This window comes from Dipodomys ordii, unplaced genomic scaffold, assembly GCF_000151885.1.
Source record: "Dipodomys ordii isolate 6190 unplaced genomic scaffold, Dord_2.0 Scaffold14, whole genome shotgun sequence".
NCBI lineage: Eukaryota > Metazoa > Chordata > Mammalia > Rodentia > Heteromyidae > Dipodomys > Dipodomys ordii.
In genome coordinates this window covers 7,508,784-7,527,239 of record NW_012267230.1, presented here as the reverse complement: position 1 = coordinate 7,527,239, position 18,456 = coordinate 7,508,784, and the positions used below count along the sequence as shown (strand labels likewise).

Sequence of the window (18,456 nt, the reverse complement as noted above, 5' to 3'; positions counted from 1 at the left end):
TGATGACAATGATGACGATGATGATGATGATGACGATGACGATGATGACAATGATGACGATGATGATGATGATGATGACAATGATGACGATGATGATGATGATGATGACAATGATGATGATGACAATGCTGATAGCGTCATCCGTGGACATTAGTTTGTGTTCCATTATTTCCACCTTAGGCTATTGTTTCGGATGCACGTGGTTTATTGCCAAACCCAAATCTTCTGTACTCCAAATAACATTCACTGACATTCTTCTCCATCTTCTTTTTGCATGGAAAAGCCATTTAAATGCTGCTGATTCATATGCCAGGAGATTCACGGCCTGTAATCTTAGCTACTCGGGAGGCTAAGAAAGGGAGGCCTGTGGTTCAAGGCCAGCCTATGGCAAAAAGATCACAAGACCTTTTCTAGCCCCTATCTGGGCGTGGTGGTACACGCTTCGTGTTCCAGTTTCCTGGGAGGCAGAAAAATCCTGAGGCTCCATCACCACAGAGGGAGCTGTGGGGTGACAGGTGTGTGTGATCCTGGCAGGGATGAGAAGTTTACAGGAGACAGATCGTGGCTCTCAGGTACACCCCTGGCACACCTGGATGAGGACGGAGACTCTGGCTCAAGCATAACCAGCAAAACACGGGACCAGAGGCGTGGCTCAGCAACACAGCAGCCCCCCTAAGTGCCACCAAACACACTTTTAAACGCTGCCGATTCCCACATCTGACCTCTTCCAAGAGTTTCAGAATCCTGCACGCCATTGCTTGATAGATATTATGGGGTACATTTCCCCACCCCACCCTTCAAAGATTTTTGCAGGGGAGCAAGTTAACATGAGGTCAGGAGAGCGAGCGGATTGCAATGCGAATGTGTCTTTCTGTAAAAGAAATAGGGGCCGAGCGGCAATGCCCAAATGGAGGAAGCCATGGGACTGGCAACCCTGGTCAGTTCCCTGCGGGGAAGGAAAGAGAGCTGTCTTCATTCATTCCAGACAGGCTGGGTGGGGTCCCCTTTCCCTGATTTTGGGCCCTGAGGCTCCAAGCCCACACGCCAGCAGGTGTGGGCCAGATGTTGGTTGCTGGCGAATGGCCGGAGATGCTCATGGAGATGCCGGGTGTCCAGCTAGCAGCTTTGCCCACGGCGGTGGCGCAGGTCCCCAGGGGAATCGGCTCTCACCAGCCCCGAGCGCAGGTCTCCGGCCAGGCCTGCCTCGCTGAGGACGTGACCAGCCTGGTCCCTGTCAGCCTTGCCCTTTCGACTCTGACCACAGTTGACAGATGTGGGGAGAGCCTTCCAGCATCTGGAGGAGGGACAAGATTCAAGGTTGCCAGCAGGAGGAGACCCGGAACCGGCCCTTCAGCCTCCTCTTGGAACTGCCAGCCCTTTATGACTTCAGCATATCAAAATCCAACCTTCAGGAAGACAAACAAACGAGGGAGGCAGGCAGGTGTGGTTGGACACGAGCAGGGGCGGCGACTGGGGTCTGGGCTGGGATGGAAGCTGGGTTAAAACTGGCAAGCCTGGAAGCTGCGATCCAGAGGTACACAATCCTGAAAGGACCTGCTAAGAAAGCCTCTGTGGCAACTCTCCATTCAGCCGCCCGAATGCACCCTGTCCACCAGAGACTCGGCCGAACACCGACGGCCTCCTCACATGCAGAAGAATCGTGCGAGGCCCTGAGCACGGGCCAGCCAAGGGCAGCGCGGACCACTGCAGATGTCTACCCGCGTGACCTTGGCCTCTGGGAGCCCCATTTGTAAACGGACTGTGGTACCTATCTTCACAGGCCGGATGGAAGAACTGGAGGGGAGTGGGAAGACCTGGCTCGGCACTGTGGTTAGCACATAGTAGGTCTTTAAGAAACAGGAAAAGAAGAAGCCATACGGCAGCTCTGTCGCCTTGTCTGAGATCAGGGGCTTTCTTGTCTCCCCTTGAGAGCCACGTTTAATTCCGGCCCCAAGCTGGATTGAAATCAGCTGTTTTCCATACTAAAACAAAGCGACAGATCCATCAGCAAGAGGGCCGTCCGATTTCTCCCCGCCACCCCCACCGCCACCCCAGGAAGTTTCCCTATTTCCTCATCATGAGAGATCATTACAATAACCAGAAGACAAATGGCACCAGATTAATAAAAATGTAGATCCAAGGATCCTCCGTTACCTACTTTGGCTCGATTGCAATTGAGGAGTACATTGATTAATCTGCCAGCAAAGCATTACGGTCGTATCCATTACAGCAGCGTTCTCTATGGTTTAGTGCCGTAGGCCGGCGTGGCGAGCACGGCTGGGGAGAGGGACGTTTTCTCTGCGGGCTCAGCAATCGCACACTGGGGATACATGCCGAAGACGCTGCGGCCGTGGAACGGAGCCGTGGCTCAGGGGAGGTGCCAGTTACTGTCTCTGTCCTCACCCAGGGCTCCGTTCGCCAGGACCCCGCGTGGAGGTTGCCCAAGGGCTGACGTGACGTAACAAGCCGCTTGCTGGTTTTACTCCAATGGTGGTGTTGCTCTCAACCCTGCCCCGCAGCCACGGGTGTGATTGATTCCTCTTGTGCTTATTTACCCGTCCGGCTCACTAATTCCGCAGACACTTACTCATTATTTCTGGGCAGGCGGGGGACGGCCCTGCAGAGGTTGGCATCTGGGGACTTCGAGGCTCACTGGTGGGCACTAGTGAGCAGCGGGAGAGAGGCATGCGTGGTGTGCGTGGATTCTGGGCACACGTGGACAGAGGTCTCTGCGCCGGGCACCACTGGCCCTGGAATGGAAACATCTGGAGCTGGCAGCGGGGTTGAACTGGGCGCAGGAGGCCGGCGCTCGCCCTTCTGATCTAGACTCCCGCTCACAAGCACTGAGTTAGTGGTCATTCCTTTCCTCATTTGTAAGATGCGGGGCTCACAGTGTCCACCTAACTGTTGGAACAGTTGCCCAGGAATGGGGGTGCCGCTCACCGGATGGGTCCCAGTAGGGCTCGCGTGTGTAGCCCCTCCGTGTGGAAGGGTCATCCGTGGTCATTAGCATGTTTGCTGGCCGCACAGGGAGTTAGAACTTAGGGAAAACAGGAGCCCTACGACAAATGTTGTCCGCACCCCCTACCCACCCGCCCCCCGCCCCCAGTCAGCCTGGGCTGTTCCAGTGTGTGTGTGTGTGAGAGAGAGAGAGAGAGAGAGAGAGAGAGAGAGAGATTAATTGGAGATGAGGCTCACAGACTTACCAACCTGGGCTGATTTCAAACCTCGATCCTCAGATCTCAGCTTCCCATGCAGCTAGGATTAAAGGCGTGAGCCACAGGTACCAGGCTATTTCCATGATTTTTGAAGTCAGAAGCCTGAATTTTTAGCCGAAATCTCTCGATCACGCTGACAACTATTTTAATGGAAAACAAAATAAAGCAGAACAGAGCAAATTTGAAAAGCTGATCTGTGGGCTGGGCGAGCCTGGGGACAGGAGGCCTTGAGCTCTACTTTGAAACAAGGTCTGTCTGTGGGCTAGCCTGGCTGCGTGGCGTGTGTGTGTGTGTGTGTGTGTGTGTGTGTGTGTGTCAGGACGGCTGCTCTGCTGTCCCCAGTTCCTTCTGCCCCAGCCCCCCCACCCCCACTGTGGCCAGTGTGTCACTCCCTGGTCCCTAGCAGGAGGGTCAGACCCTCGCCTTGATGGTCACCTGTCTCCTGGGTCTGGGGACCTGGGCACAAGCGGCCTTGTGGCTTCCTTGGACTGGAGAAGCATAGAAGGTCCAGATAAGCTGCTTGTCCATTTTGTCCTTCGGAGTTGGGAGAGGCAGTTGGAAAGTTCTAGTGCCTTGGTCCTCACCCCATTCAGGGTCAACTTGCAGGCCACAGGCGGGGAGGGAGCCCGTGGAGGGCAGACGGAGCACACGGACCTGGAAGTCCTGATGGAGTCGATGACGGGGCGTGGGAGAGGCACAGGAGAACTCGCTGCAGCACAGGGCAGGGCTGAGCAAGACGGAAGGAAGCCACCAGCGCGAGTGGCTCGGGCCGAGTCCATGCTGTGTGTGAGATCACAGGCCACGGATGTCAGAGTTCTTGCTGATTCGTGGCTGAACCACGGCCCCATGCAGCCACCCCGTCCGGCACACGGCTAGGGGCTGCACAAAGAAGCGGGAGGGCAGCCAACCCAAATCGGCGCGTGCCAGGGAGGACCGTGGATCTGCTGCTGCTCCCCGCAGGACCGCAGGGAGGCCTCCCACCCGCGTTAGGACTGGTTATTCCCACGTAGAAAGGCACACACGGTGCCAGGGGTCCCAGCACCAGCCTTCGCAGCCAAACACGCGTGACTCTGAGCTCCGGCTCCGGCCCTGGCTAGCTGTATGGCCTGAAACGAATCTCTCAACCTCTCTGAATCGTGATTTTCTTGTCCCTACAATGAATCTTATTCAGCCCAGAGATTTTGGAGGGACCAAACGGTCAAGCAATGCTTCAGACTGTGCCAGGAAGGGAGGGTGGCGTGTACTCAATAAATGTCAGTCATCTACAAGTGATGGGCACCTTTACTGTCAGGAGGTGCAGAGTAGATGCAAAGAAGGGAAGACATGGAGTCTCGTCCAATCAGAAGCCTCAGTAGTGAGGACATGGGGTTCTGAGTCACCCATTGGCTGTTGGAGACAGGAAGTTTTCTAAGCCTCGATGAGCCCCTTCCCTCATCTCCAGTCTTCATCACCATCCTGCGCTCATTGTGTATGCACCAGCCAGTGTTGGAGGTGACACCTTATTAAAACGAGGTTTGTCTGCTACCAGGCAGAGTCACAATGAAGTCAGGAATTAAGATATAGCTTCCCCGCATGGTCTAATTGGATTACAAGGATCATCAGAATGCTGGCTTGACGGTGAAACGTGGGGAGGATTATTCAGTGATGACTTTCTTCTGTCCTCCTTCGCTGGCCCATCAATCAGGAGCAGCTTTAGATCAGGAACGTCCCAGCGGATCAGGCTGCCCTTCTCACTTCCAGTTGGGTTTGCGGGGAGACCCCGGGGGAGCAGGGGAGCTGGAGACAGTTCAGTGTCTGGGTGTGCCAGCCACCCTGTCTACACCTGAGTCACCAGGCTGGGATCCTGATCTGAAGGCAAAACAACCTGTTTGGGGTCCCACAGGCATCTTCTCAGTCCCGCAAAGAGCCCACCATCTTCCAGTCTCTCTAGTCCCCTGTGCTTTCTCTTTTGATGAATAACGTCCCCATCCTCCACGCAGCTCGAACCAGATCCCTAGGAGTCCATTCATTCCCAGCTCTCAGTTCACACCTGAACTCTCTCCCCTACCCAGCTCCCACCCAGCTCCCAGCCGGCCACCCTCCCTCCCCACAAGACTTCTCACGCTTCTCCCTCACAGTTGCTCCCAACTTGTCCTCCTCCTGCCTCTATTTCTGCCCCACTTCACAACAAAAACATGGCTTTCTCTCCTGCTGCTGAACACTCCTCTACCATAAAACCTGTCAACAGATTGCAACCTGCCTCTCATCTACCTTCTTGGGCCCAAGCAGACAGTGCTAATCAATCACTGCATTGCTTCCTGCTGAGCCGAGTGTAGACTGAGCATCGCTGACTTCATTGGATTGGCAAGCCATTGAACCTCTCAGAATTCTGGGTTAGATGTCCTGTCCCGACTCCTCCACCTTTCCCATAGAGTTCACATCCCCACAAATCCCCAAATTTGAGCATTTTTTTCTCCTACCATCCATCCCCCCCCCCATCATCCTGCTGCCATTTTGCCAAGTGCTGCTTTGCTCTGACATGGCTGGTTTACACGTCTCCTGCCTACAGGTGTTTCTCAGCCCCTTCGATGGGGCAGGAGGGCAAAGCTTGGGCCTAGTCCACCCCCAGCACCGGCCACAAGTGTCAGTGCTGAGGGGAGGATCTGTGTCCCGCCAGTGATGTGCGGCTGAGTTACTGGAACGCTCGCCTGTGACAACACAACACTGCACATGCATCAGCTCCACACACACCACACCTCCGCTGAGTGGCATGGCTTCCTCCCACTCCACGCTCTTCCGTGAGACTTCATCACTGTCAGCCCCGCAGGTGATCCGTTGCCGTGTGGATCGCGAGCCACATCCCCACCTGTCCATCAGGGTCAGCTCACCTCTAAACCCGCTACCTGAGGCCGAGCCCCAGACGCTGACATGATGCAGGCAGGCAGGGGGGAGGGGTTGTTGTGTATTTATTTATTTTTGTGGCTGACGTTCTCAGGAGCAAGGTAAATAAGTAATTTAGATGAATCCAGAAATCTCATAATCTGCCTCCGCTCATGCCAAGTGGCGGTGACAGAGAGTTAACGAAGTACCCGGTCCATTTTCATCAAGGAAGTTTGAACTTTAGTCCTCGCGTGCAACTTAGCTGTGATATTCCATTATTTATTATTCACGGGGCATTGTAACTTAGCACAGTCTCTGAGTAATCTTTTTAAGCCTGCCAAAAGAACCGGTGTTAATTGCTTACACTGGAACATATTTGCTGTTGGAAATGTCACACCATAATTATATCCCATTTCGCTGTCTGACAAGTAATATACTAAAAGAAAATTGGGTTTCTTATTTTCTTCTGCTGCTTCTTGTGATGTGTAAAAAAACCATTCTCAGAACCCTTCAGGCAGCACGCAGGTGGCAAGTTTTCCGGACTTGTCACAAACTTTGTCACAAAACTTTCTGAGCTGGTTGGCTGATGGAAGACACAAGCTAGTGTGTGTGTGTGTGTGTGTGTGTGTGTGTGTGTGTGAGGAGGGGGAGGGGAGTGTCCTGGACTTGGAGGGACCCCAAGCAGCTCCAGGACTTTTTACTCAGAGGAGCCCATGTTGGATTGAAGGTTTCCCTTCAGCTGTCTTGAAATCTTTAATACATTTCCAGCAAGGACCGTGTATACTTCAGTGGTAGGACCGGCAAATTAGAGATCTGGTCCTGCAGGAATGGGGGAAGGACATAGCTCACAGAGCCCGTGGTTAAAGGCCAGGAAGCTGCAGGTATTTAAGGAACTGCGGAGACTTTCAAGGACACAGAGAAATGACCACTTTAGCAAGGTGTGTTACCTGCATAACACATTTGTAAATGTTTTATGTGTAAATATACGATACATAATACATTATATTTGTAAGTGTATAGTGTATTTGCAAATGTGTTTTCTATCTATATCATGCATAGAATACAGGTGAAGGAGCGCACGTGTTTCTGTGTATATAGCAACACACGCGTGTGTATGCATACCTCTGTCTGTGTATATAGCAACACACACGTGTATATGCATACCTCTGTTTATACTGATCCCTCCATCTTGGGAGACCCATTCCAGAACGGTTGTGCCTAGCAAAATGCAGGGATACTCGAGGCCTTTATATAAAGCGGCACAGCATTTGCCTATAACCTGCGCGGCTCCTCCCCTAGAAAGCATCGCCGTTACCTAACAACACAAGGAAATGCGGCGCACATAGTCATCATCCTGCATTGTTTAGGGAATAATACATTCAGGAGAGGCGTGGTCCGTTTTCCATGTACTTCCGATGTGTAGCTGGTTGAATGTGGAGGAGAGGGCCCGCCCTCTGCGGGCACACGCACACACACACACACATGCTGCGTCGTGTTCACCGCCCCGCCTGTGAGCGGGGAGAACCAGTGGCTTGTGAGGCCAGGCAGGGCAAAAATCACGTGGCTCTTTCTGGGCCGGTGCTCTGTTTGGTCAGCTGAGCTTCCCTTTACCCAACAGTTGGCAAACCAGGGCATGGTAGCCAAACACAGTCCACTGCCACCAACAGCACCAGTCCAGAAAGTCCGGGTTGGGCTGGGACATGGCCGCACCCATTTATAACCACTTCTTCCTTCCTCGCTCCCAGCAGAGGAGGAAGATGACAGGGAGCCACAGAAGAGGTGCTCGTCACTGACACCTCCATTGTCTCGGCCAGCTGCAAAAGTAGGTTCTGATGCGTGCCAAGGGAAAGGGCAGGAGTGGGTTTGAGGGGGAGAGAGACCCGCCCACCCTGCCTGCTGGGCTGTCCTGGTGTGGTCAGCCTCGATCCTCTCCTCTTAGGGTTATTTCAGCCAAACCCAAGTCCCCCGGACCCCTCTGTGCGTCCGTCTAGGTGGCCAGGCGGGTCACCTTCCCCCATGCCAGGAGCAATGTCCCCGGAGAGCTCTCCTTTGTGAGCGTGGCTGTGTGTGACAGGGACGGGGGCACAGGGGAGGCAGGGTTAGTAATTTAGTTGTCAGCGGCTGACAGGTTAGTCTTGGAATATGTTCTCTCTGCAATTCAAAGCTCGCAAGAGAGAGATGGGGGGGAGAGAAAGGCACTTAACATGGCAACCTCTTCCCTCCACCGGCCCAGCTGCCTCACGCTGACCCGAGAGCTGTGGAGAAGCTGTCACCACAGACGTCCATCAGTGCCTTGTCGCTCTGCAACTGGCCATCCCGGGAGGTGGCCCTGGGTGCGGGCCACAGGTGCAGCCGTCGCTGCCACCAGCCGCTCTCGTCCCCACGGGGGAGCCTGGGACTCTGAATTCGTGATGGGCGGGCTCTGCGACTCTGTTGGAGCGTGGCTGGGTTTATATCACCGCCTGACAGCCCTGGGCTTCGACCCAAAGTGGAGTAGATTCCAGGAGATTCCATCTTGGCTTTGACAACCTCAGACGTCTCTGGACCTTCCAGATCATCCGGGGAGGGGGGTGGGCTCCACCGAGAGGAGCCAAGGTGGAAGCAGCCTGGGTCCCCCGGGGGCAGCCTCCCAGGGGAGCAGGTGCGAGAAATGAAGGTGCGTTGTTCAAGCCCTGCAGCTTGGAGGGGCCGGGTGTTAACCTCTGCGTTCCTCGTCCACTGAGGACGGGTGGAGGGGAGGTTCTGGACCCCAGCTTCACCCTTGGCTGTGCGATCTCGGCGGTGCTACCCCACCCCTCTGCCTCCATCTCTCCTCCTGGGGAAAATTGGGACAAGGAAGGCACGCGGGTGAGTGGCGGCGGGAACGTTAAATGAAAACAGCTATGATCATCCGACCACGCCTGCCAGAGTGTGAGCGTCTAGTAATACCAGCGTTTCTCCATGCCGCACTCCTGCCAGGCTGGACATGTGTTCTTGGAGTCCTTTTCTCCCCCTGCCAATCTGCTTCCCGTACCTTAATTGTTGGCCTGGTACTATTGGAAAGGAGAAGAGCAGGGGGCGGGGGGAGGGACCCAGGGGAGAGACTCCCCTAAACAATGTCAGGGGAGCGGCGTGCCCTGGGGGTGCCAACCCCCGCAGCTGGCGGTGACGAATGCTCCGCAGAGCTGCTCTGGTGTCAGCTACGGAATGTCTGCATTACCCACTCTGCGGAAAACATATTCCATCATTATTCCACAGTCTGAGCACCAGGAGACAGGAAGACAAAGGCACGCCATTCTTGTCACGTCTTTCCAGAGTCCCCCCCCACGTCTTGTGTCGTTTGTGTGGCGTTTAAGACAAGGAAATCAACAAGCAAAGACACACTTCCAGCCCCGGCAGAGGGGATTCTGAGAGAGCGCTCCAAATATCTGCACACCGTTAGCCTAAGTCCACCAACTCGTTCAAATTGTCTCAGCCCAGGCCGCCCGCAACTCCTTCGGAGCGTGTCCTACCAAAAGACACCGAGTTGGCCCGGCCCAGGTGACAGCTTGCTCAACTTTCCATTGTGCTTATAATTTTTTTTTAAATGGCAGTTTCAACAAATTCTACTCACTGATGCATTGTTTAACCAAATGTCATTTCTCTGCCTTTCTCATTGAAGTATCTTCTGTTAGTTTTACACATTGGTACACCCATGAAATTAACATTACACGTGTTTCCTTTTGGAGCTGGCTAGATTTAATTTAATTGAGGTGGTTCTCACTGACACTGGCCTTCGGAAGCTGCAGGAATATGGTCCTGCCTTCTGGACGGCTTATCTTAACCCCTTTCTGTCTAAAAAAAAAAAACAGGCTCCCCCCTTTCCCAAAGCTCTCTCCAGGGCAACATCAGCGGCTTCGTTTATACAAGTTTTTAATTAGAAGAGGATATTCTCAGAAATATCCCTGGTTTACCGGCAGTTCCCAAGCCGGGGGTGAGAAGTCAGGGTCTCTCGGCCCGGGTGTGGTTGGGCACTACTTTAATCAGGAGGCAGAGGCAGGAAGTTCATGGTCCTAAGATGGCAGCTTGATCAAGAGTATGAGACTCTTACGTGAAAAGCAAACTAAAAGCTACAAGGATTGAGGCGTGGCTCGGAGAGTAGAGCACCTGCTTAGCAAGCGCGGAGCCCCAGAGTCACTGGCCCCAGACCCCAGTAACTACCCCCCCAAAAGAAATCAGGGTGTCTTTGGTGGGCCAGGCTATGTTGGGTTGTGAACTTAAGACACGATCTCCCAAACCAGTGTCAGGCAGGTCATCAGAAGAACAAATCCCAGGCGGGGGTGTTCGGTCCCTCGGCATGCCTTGAGGGTGAAAACCAGGTACCGCTTTCATGTCTTCATCTCCCCTCCACCTGGACACCAGCTAGCTCAGCGTCAGGCCCAGCCAAGGGGCCAGCAGGCCTCAGAGACCCGCCTGGCACTGCTAGCTCAGGAGGTGGTAGGATGGAGGAACATTCTGGAATCGGGCTGCCTGGACTCAAGTCTCAGCTCTGTCCCCTCCCAGATGCTTAACCTGGGGCAAACCAACCCGTCCCACTCCGGCTCCGTGACTCAGTTTCCCCATTTGTAAAAGGACACGCAGGCAGCAGGTGCAGGCCAGATGCATAAACACTGCACTTTGGAACAACTAGCTTCCACATCCCAAGACGGGGTGTGACAGCACTAACCCAACAAAGCAGCGCCGCTGTCGGAATGCGCCCCTTTCTAAAGCCGGCACCTGCCACGCGTATTTATGGCTGGTGATCAGGAAGGCAGCGTTAATGGCCCGTAATGTGATTACTATAAGGGTTTTTATTAGGAAAATTCCCACCACTTTGGCATTAATTAATGTACTGTTAACTTTCGAGTGTTACTCACTTAGTCCTTGGAGAGTTAGAGAAAATAAACCTGTTGTCAAAATCTGTACCCTGAGAAGTAAATAAGACTTGTTTCCTCCTCACCAGGCCCCGTTGGTAATAAAAACAGATGAGTTGCTGCGTGTCTCTGTGATGGTATTTATGGAGCCTTCGAGTCTCTTCAAAGGGGGGGGGCGGGGCAGGCAGAGATGGAAATGTCATGTGATAGGAAGGCTTGGAGGAGAGCTTGAAAAAAAAAAAAAGACCACTTCCGGGTCAGAAAGGCCGAGAGCACAGATAAGCCCGGTACGGGGAGCCCTGCCTCCCGCCTGTCCCCCCCCCCAGGGACATTGTGTGGGGACACGAGCCATGGCAGGTCTCCTGGGGACTGCAGACTGTGTTCTGCACAGTTCACCCCTCCTGTGTGGATCTAAGCCAGCTTACAGGTTTGTACCTTGTTGCTCACTGAAGCCCTTAAAATGGTGCCTATCCCTCTCTGTGCCAGCCACGCTGGCTTTCTTCTGAACTTCCGTGCTGCGGTTCATGGCAGGGCCTTTGCACAAGCTGCTCTGTGCCAGCTGCCTTTGGTTTACCCACTGCCCCCCTGTAGCCCATAGACCAAAGGGTGCATCCCGCCACCTTGACTCCTACCTCTGGGAGCAGTTCTTTCTGGCTTTTACAGATGACTACCTTCTTGTTGTCTCTTCATGGGGTAAAGTCACCATAAGCTCTCTGCACTAACCCCAGCAGGCCCCCACTCCGCCCTGTGACCCCATTTATCCTCACTGTCCCCTCAGATGAGCACCCTTCTCTAGCACAGCTGAGTGAGGGGTTAGAGCTTGAACTCTGGGCCTGGGCGCTGTCCCTCAGCTCTTCAGCTCAAGGCGAGCGCTCTACCCCTTGAGCCACAGAGCCACTTCCGGTTTTCTGGTGGTTCACTGGAGATAAGGGTCTCACAGACTTTCCTGCCCGGGCTGGCTTTGAACCGTGATCCTCGGATCTCAGCCTCCTGAGTAGCTAGGATGACAGGCGTGAGCCACCGGGCGCTCCGCTGAGGGGTTTGAACTCTTCACCTGCCAGCAGGTGTGATCTTGACCAAAGAGCCCACTTCTTGAGCGTTGAGACACACAGCTTGGCTCTGTGGATGCTGAGTGATGGCGGCTCTCTGGGGAGGGGGAGGAGGAGGCTGGAGAGGCCGAGGAGGGGACACGGTGTGAGTCACTGTTTACAATGGCAGCCACGATGTCGACCCTCTCCTCTTCTCGCCTCATGTCCCGGTCCTGCAAATGCTTTCAGCCCCACCGTCTACCCTCCCTGCGCAGCAGAGGGCCCCGCGGGCAGATTTACCCACTTTACCCACTCCCAAAGACCTGTCTCCACTCACTACCATCCCTACAAACCACCCCAGCCTGCATGGCCTATGTGCGCTCCATTACCGGCCCTTTCTGAACACATGACTCCACAGGCTGGTAGGGGCTGGTGCTCACCCTTTCCTCACTGGGGATGAGCTTGGTGAGTGAAGTGTCAAGATCTGCACTCTTCGGATCTGTCGGCCACGCCTCTTTTCGCTCGTGTCCTCTTGCAAGAGTAGCTGCGCATGCGGCCAGAAAAGAAGTCAGCCATCTTGGCAGGGAGCCCCCAGCCTTCCACAGCAATGAGTGGCTGGTTCTCAGCAGCCAAGCTGGTCTCCGGGGGGAGGGCTACTGGGACAGGGGGGAGGGGGCACTTGGGGTGTTAAATGCCCTGTGATACCATGGAGAGACCCTCCTGCTCTCCTCGGAGGTGACTCGGAGCAGCCTCCGGCTCCTGTCCCCTGTGGTGCTTCGTGCATGCCCGGTGCTGGGCTCGGTTCTGGCTGCAACCGCGCAGGTGAGGCAGCTTCTGATCGTGTCTGTCCATCTTACAGAGTGTTTGCACAGCTGGCTTAAGGCCACAGGAGCTGCCTACCCCGAAACCATACCCTAACTTAACCTCTGCTCCTTGTGTCTCCTTCTGGAGCCTCTTCCTACAAGCAGCCCACCGTGATCGCCCCCTCATACCACCGCCTGTGCGCAGCAGACCCTCCCCCTCGCCCGCCCTCGGGGACCCATCCCAATGCATCCCATGGGTATCGAAACCCGCACCCCACCTGCACAGTCACCCTCCGCGTCCACAGACCAGGCGTGCTGGAGCACACCGCGTCGGCCTAGAGCCGACCCACCTTGTCTGGGATGCTTCCACTCACCTCTAGATTATTTATAAGACCGAGTACACCCCAAAGGCTCCACCGCCGATTGTGATGGTCAACACGCCAGCGAATTATGATGACAAAGGGGTCCGAGCGTGTTCTGCTAGATGCATTTCTTACAATACTTCCCGTGCACAGTTGGTTGAGTTCTGGGATGGATGCAGAACGCACCGAGACGGACGGCCGACTCTCCCATCTCCCTCCTGAACGTGTATACTACGAGAGCATTGCATGTATGACTCACCCTCAGCCACAGACGGACAGAAGTGATTAGTAATAAAAATAGAACCATGCGGACAGCCATACTGTAATCCAGATTATTCAAAGCTATTTCTGGGAAAATGTTCTGTGTGATATTTTCGGACAGAGGCGGATGGTAGGAAGCAAGTCTCAGCAACTGAGATGGCAGAGGGGCCTGACGGTGGTACGTACACACACACACACACACACACACACACACCTGCATGCATGCATGCATGCACTGACCCTGCAAAACACCCGCATCTCTGCCATCTCTGCAGACCGGAGATTACAGCATGCTCATTTGACCTGAGAGCAGAGCTGGTGTAAGAGGCTTAGTACCGCCCGGCCAGTGACGTGGGGAGCTGGTGCCAGCTTCGGGGCTCAGCCCTGGCACCTGCCAGCAGCAGCATATTGCTATTCTCCATGCCTACCTGGCTTGTTAACATTCGTGTGCAGTCGGCCTCTCTCCTGCCTCTAATCACTCTGATACCTCCACTTATTTGCCATTTTGTGCCACAGGTATCTGATTACAGCGTTCAGCTCAGGCTGCTTTTTTTAGGAGCCGGGCAGTGTTTGGGTGGCGGTGTTAGAAAGTCCCCTGTCTTAAAGACCTGCCCAGCGGGGAGTCGCAACGCATCTGCGTCCACCCTGCAGCCCAGAGTCTCCGGACTGGTGGTCTGGGGCCAGAATTTCCTCTTTCTTAGAATAGTGATGGTGACAGCCATCGAGCTCCGCCAGCACAGACGCAGCTCATCTGTTGGGTGTTATTTTTTATTTATCTCTTTTTGCTCTTGTTTGTTTGCATGTTCGCTTTCCCCTCCTGGGCTGAGGATGCAGGGCCTTGCACACGCTAGCCAAGTGCTCTGACACCGAAGGACAAACCCAAGCCCTCCATGGTTTGAGAAAGCGTCTCTCCATGGCTGGCCTCCAACGTGGGAGCCTCTTTACCTCCGCCTCCCTAGGGCCGGGATGACAAGTGTGCAGGACAGTGCTCGGCAGCTCGGCTGCTTCTTAGTAGGGGCCTCTGAGTCTCGGCCTCCTTGCTGCCTTTCTTCTCACGGAGTTCTGTGTGACTTTGCGATCACACTCAGCCGTTGCTCTGTCCTCTGAACAGCTGTCTGGCCTCCCCTCCTCCCGCCTCACTCCCCCTCAGCCCCGCCAGCCACTCTGTGCGTGTCGCCTTTCTGTGGCCGTGGCTATTCTCTCTCCCCCTCAGCCCTCCCTAAAACAGCTGGGCTGTGGAGCTGTGTTCTTTGCAGCTGTCCAGAGCCACCGTCTGAGCCAAGGACACCTTCATGTAAACAGAGGAAGTGGTTTGTTAGTGTGGCTGCCTCTGATTTCCCAGTGCCGTCTCCCAGCCCTCCCCCGCAGGAAAAGCACAGCTCTCGGTATCTGCCTGTGACCCTACATTGCTTTCCAAAACCAGAAAGCTTACAAAACAGTCTTCTCCACCAGCCACCCGTGGCTCACGCTTGTAATTTCAGCTACTCAGGGGGGCTGAGATCTTGACGATCACAGTTCAAAGCCAGCCCGGGCAGGAGAGTTGGTGAGACTCATTTCTAACTAACCACCCACTAAAAGAAGCTGGCCGCCGCATTGTGGCTCCAGTGGTAGAGCGCTAGCCTTGACCAAAAGAAGCTCAGGGACAGCGCCCAGGTCATGAGTTCAAGCCCCAGGACCAATACCCCCCCCCCAAAAAAAAAGGGAGAGGCTTTCCTCAGTATCAATGTCCAAATCTTTTCAAAGCTAAGCAGGGCTCAGGGCCTCACACCAGACTTCTCCAAGTCCTTGTCTCTACAGAGCACAGGTGGAAATAGCAGGATGGCTTTGAATCATCTGCTTCTCCTCTGCCCTCACTGTGTGATCCGGGGAGTGTGTTGCTCTCTCTGAGCCTCCAGGGTTGGTAATGTTTTGTAGCAAGCCTCAGGAAACATCCACCCCTCAGGACCACGGTGGCCGCTCTTCTTCAGAACCCATTCATTCATTCATTCATTGATCCAGAGACTGTGGCGGGAGGCTGACATGGTTGAAGGGCACGGCAAGATCAGATGGTGTGTGGTTTTTGTCAGCTGTTAGATATTTTGTTGGATGTGTATTTGTGTAGTTTGCTGTGCTTGAGTGGATCGGCAGTTGGATATGGATAGATGGATGAGTGAGTCATAGATAGGTGGGTAGATGGGTAGACAGGTAGATGGATAGATGAATGGATGGATGAGTGTGTGGATAAATGGATGGATGGATGGGTGGATAGATGGATGGGTGTATGGAAGAACAGATGGATGGATGAATAGATGGATGAGTGTATGGAAGAACAGACGGATGGATGGATGAATAGATGGATGAGTGTATGGAAGAACAGACGGATGGATGGATGGATGGATGGATGGTTATATGGGTAGATGAAAAGATGTATCACTATTGTTCACCTAGAATCATCTCCCATCTAATACAGAAATTCTGTGATAACTGTGACCATTTTAAAATTCAACCCCATAACTACCTTAGAGATATTTCATTGATAAGCACCATCGTTACCCACTTTCCCTTCTACGCTGATGTAGTCTGTGCTCGTGGCTTAGTGTGATGATGTAGTCTGTGTTTGTGGTTGAGGACATTGTCTTTGGAATGAGACCTGGCTTGAATCTCAGCTTCACTAATTGAAGTCGTGTAACCTTGAACAAATGCTTTGTAGTCTCTACGCTGTGGTTTCCTTGTGAAGAACAGGGATAACAGCATCACCCTGCGGCCCTGTGCCCAGGATTCATGAGAGCTAGTGACTGTCAAGGACAGGTCAGTGCTCAGTAAAAGGCATCGTGATTGGCCCGAGCCTCTTATCGCTTCTTTTCATCAAGAAGCAGGCCTGTGGCAGGTATTCTTCTGGTGTTGCATACTTGATGGCAAACGTGGCGTTTGGTTCTAGCGTGGCATTCACACCGTAAACCAGAAAACAGGCAACCAGTTTCAGCTTCTGTTAAGTACTATGCAGAACATTGAAACGGGTATGGTGAACGATGGAAGGCTAGGAGGCGAGGACAGTTGTGTGGGGACGGTGAATTAATGACAGGAAGACACAGCCCTGGTGAGAGCTGGGGAGAGGGTTCTCTAGTAGGAATAGCCCGTGACAAGGTCCTGAGGCAGAAGGAGCTTGTTGAAGGGAAAGCAAGATGGCAGGGAGTAAGATGGAAGGTGAGTCAGGGCAGAGCCCCAAGGATCTTCTCTCTCAGGCCATGGGAGATGTCACAGTGAGTTAGGCAGACATCACCCGAGTTCATTTCACCTGTTCTAGAAAGAGTCGTCTCTGTTTGGCAGCTATTTGCTTTCTGATGACAGCTGACTGGCTGCTGAGTTCCTGGCCTCTGGGCAAAATGGTCTCCATGCTCAGGTGTTGGGGACACATGGCAGTACTGTCCTGACAATATTCTGGATCTTATCAGCACAGAGCGCAGGAGGAAGGCAGCTCGGCCCAGAGGAGCTCAGGCTAAGGCCAGACATCAGAGATCTGGCTGGAGTCAGCCCTGTGCCACACCTAGCCAGGACGCTGGGTTTCTTGGAGTTCTTCCTCTGGAGCATTTATTTCTAAAGGGAAGGAGGAGAAAGAGAGACAGATAGACAGACACAGGAGACAAGACTACTTCTAGAGCCATTTACCAACTGGGATCTGGTGTTGGATCTGGCTTTAAAAAAACAAACAAACAAACCAGTAGCAGGGGCTGGGAAGGTGACTCAGTGGTAGAATGCTTGCCTCGCATGGATGAGATCCTGGGTTCGATTCCTCAGCACCACATAAGCAGAAAAAGCTGGAAGTGGTGCTGTGGCTCAAATGGTAGAGCGCTAGCTTTGAGCTGAAGAGCTGAGGGACAGTGCCCAGGCCCAGAGTTCAGGCCCCATGACCGACAAAACACAAAAAACAAAAACAGTTACATATGAGGAGCTGCGGCCTGGGTTGTGCCAGGTTGGACACTGGCCAATCCCAGGGCTCACGCAGGAGGTCAGGACTTGGACACGGGGGACTGTTCTCCAATAATAGATTTTTTTCTGGCAGCTTCTGTCCTTGAGGGACCCAGAGGCTCTCATGGTCTTCCAGTATGATGTCCAACCGAGCAGAAACTCTCTTATCTAATAAATAGTTCAACAACAACACAGTGTGGCGTTCTCTTCCGGGCTAATTAGCTTGCTGGGGTCACACATCCAGTCCTGAGGCCAGAGAGAGGCAGTGCTCTGATTGGCCACAGGATGGGCCCTGGGTTGATCATAGAGCCAATCCCCTGCATCCATGAGCTCAGGCCCTGAGAAGGGGGCTCAAAAAGTATCAGCTGATAAGACCGCAAGATGTCTGGCTCCAGTTCTCGCTCACAATGCCAGACTGGACATTTGGAGACGTGTGCAGAGGTTAGATCGCCTGTACCCATTCCTTCAACAATGGAAGGCAATTGCAAGCAAGCAAGCCAGCAGACAAACGCACTGGCTGCTGCTCAGGAAAGGAAGAATGGGCACAGTGTGTTAGCTGAGCCTCGTGGTAGCTTAGCTTGCCTAACCCGGAATTCCCTTGACGTCCCCCATTTCCTGCCTGTGCCAGCGAGTGAATACTTGTCAGTGTCCCCATCTATCAGCCGTCTGAAGCGCCTTTTGTGCCCAGACAGCAAACACCAGCTTAGATGTGCTTATTCGTTAAGTTGAATCAAGTTTCAGGGCCCCAAAATAACTCCTGGGCCTCTTAAAGAAAGACTGCAGAAATAATAATAATAATAACAACAGCAAACATCCCCACTCTTCACGGTGCAGCCGAGCCTTGGTCTCACCTCTGCTGTCTTGGCTCTTCTACTCCCCAGGTAAAGCCAATAGGAATGTCCAGTGGGACGAGGACTCTGTGGAGTACATGCCGGCCAACCCAGTCAGAATCGCCTTCGTCCTGGTCATCCATGGCCGGGCCTCCCGGCAGCTACAGCGCATGTTCAAGGCCATCTACCACCGGGACCACTTCTACTATATCCATGTGGACAAGGTGAGGGCTGGGCTTCATCCACGATTTGCGCTCTCTCTCTCTCTCTCTCTCTTTC

At 53.7% G+C, this 18,456-nt stretch overlaps 1 protein-coding gene across 1 annotated transcript in view; it reads left to right on the top strand.

Annotated features, from left to right (window-relative positions):
* Positions 1-18,456, top strand: part of Xylt1 (xylosyltransferase I) — a 112,379-nt gene that overhangs the window by 39,484 nt on the left and 54,439 nt on the right. Inside the window, exon 4 of the mRNA XM_013011197.1 lies at positions 18,229-18,401. Within this exon, the coding sequence (XP_012866651.1) occupies positions 18,229-18,401 (173 nt within the window). The remainder of the gene's footprint in view (positions 1-18,228; positions 18,402-18,456) is intronic.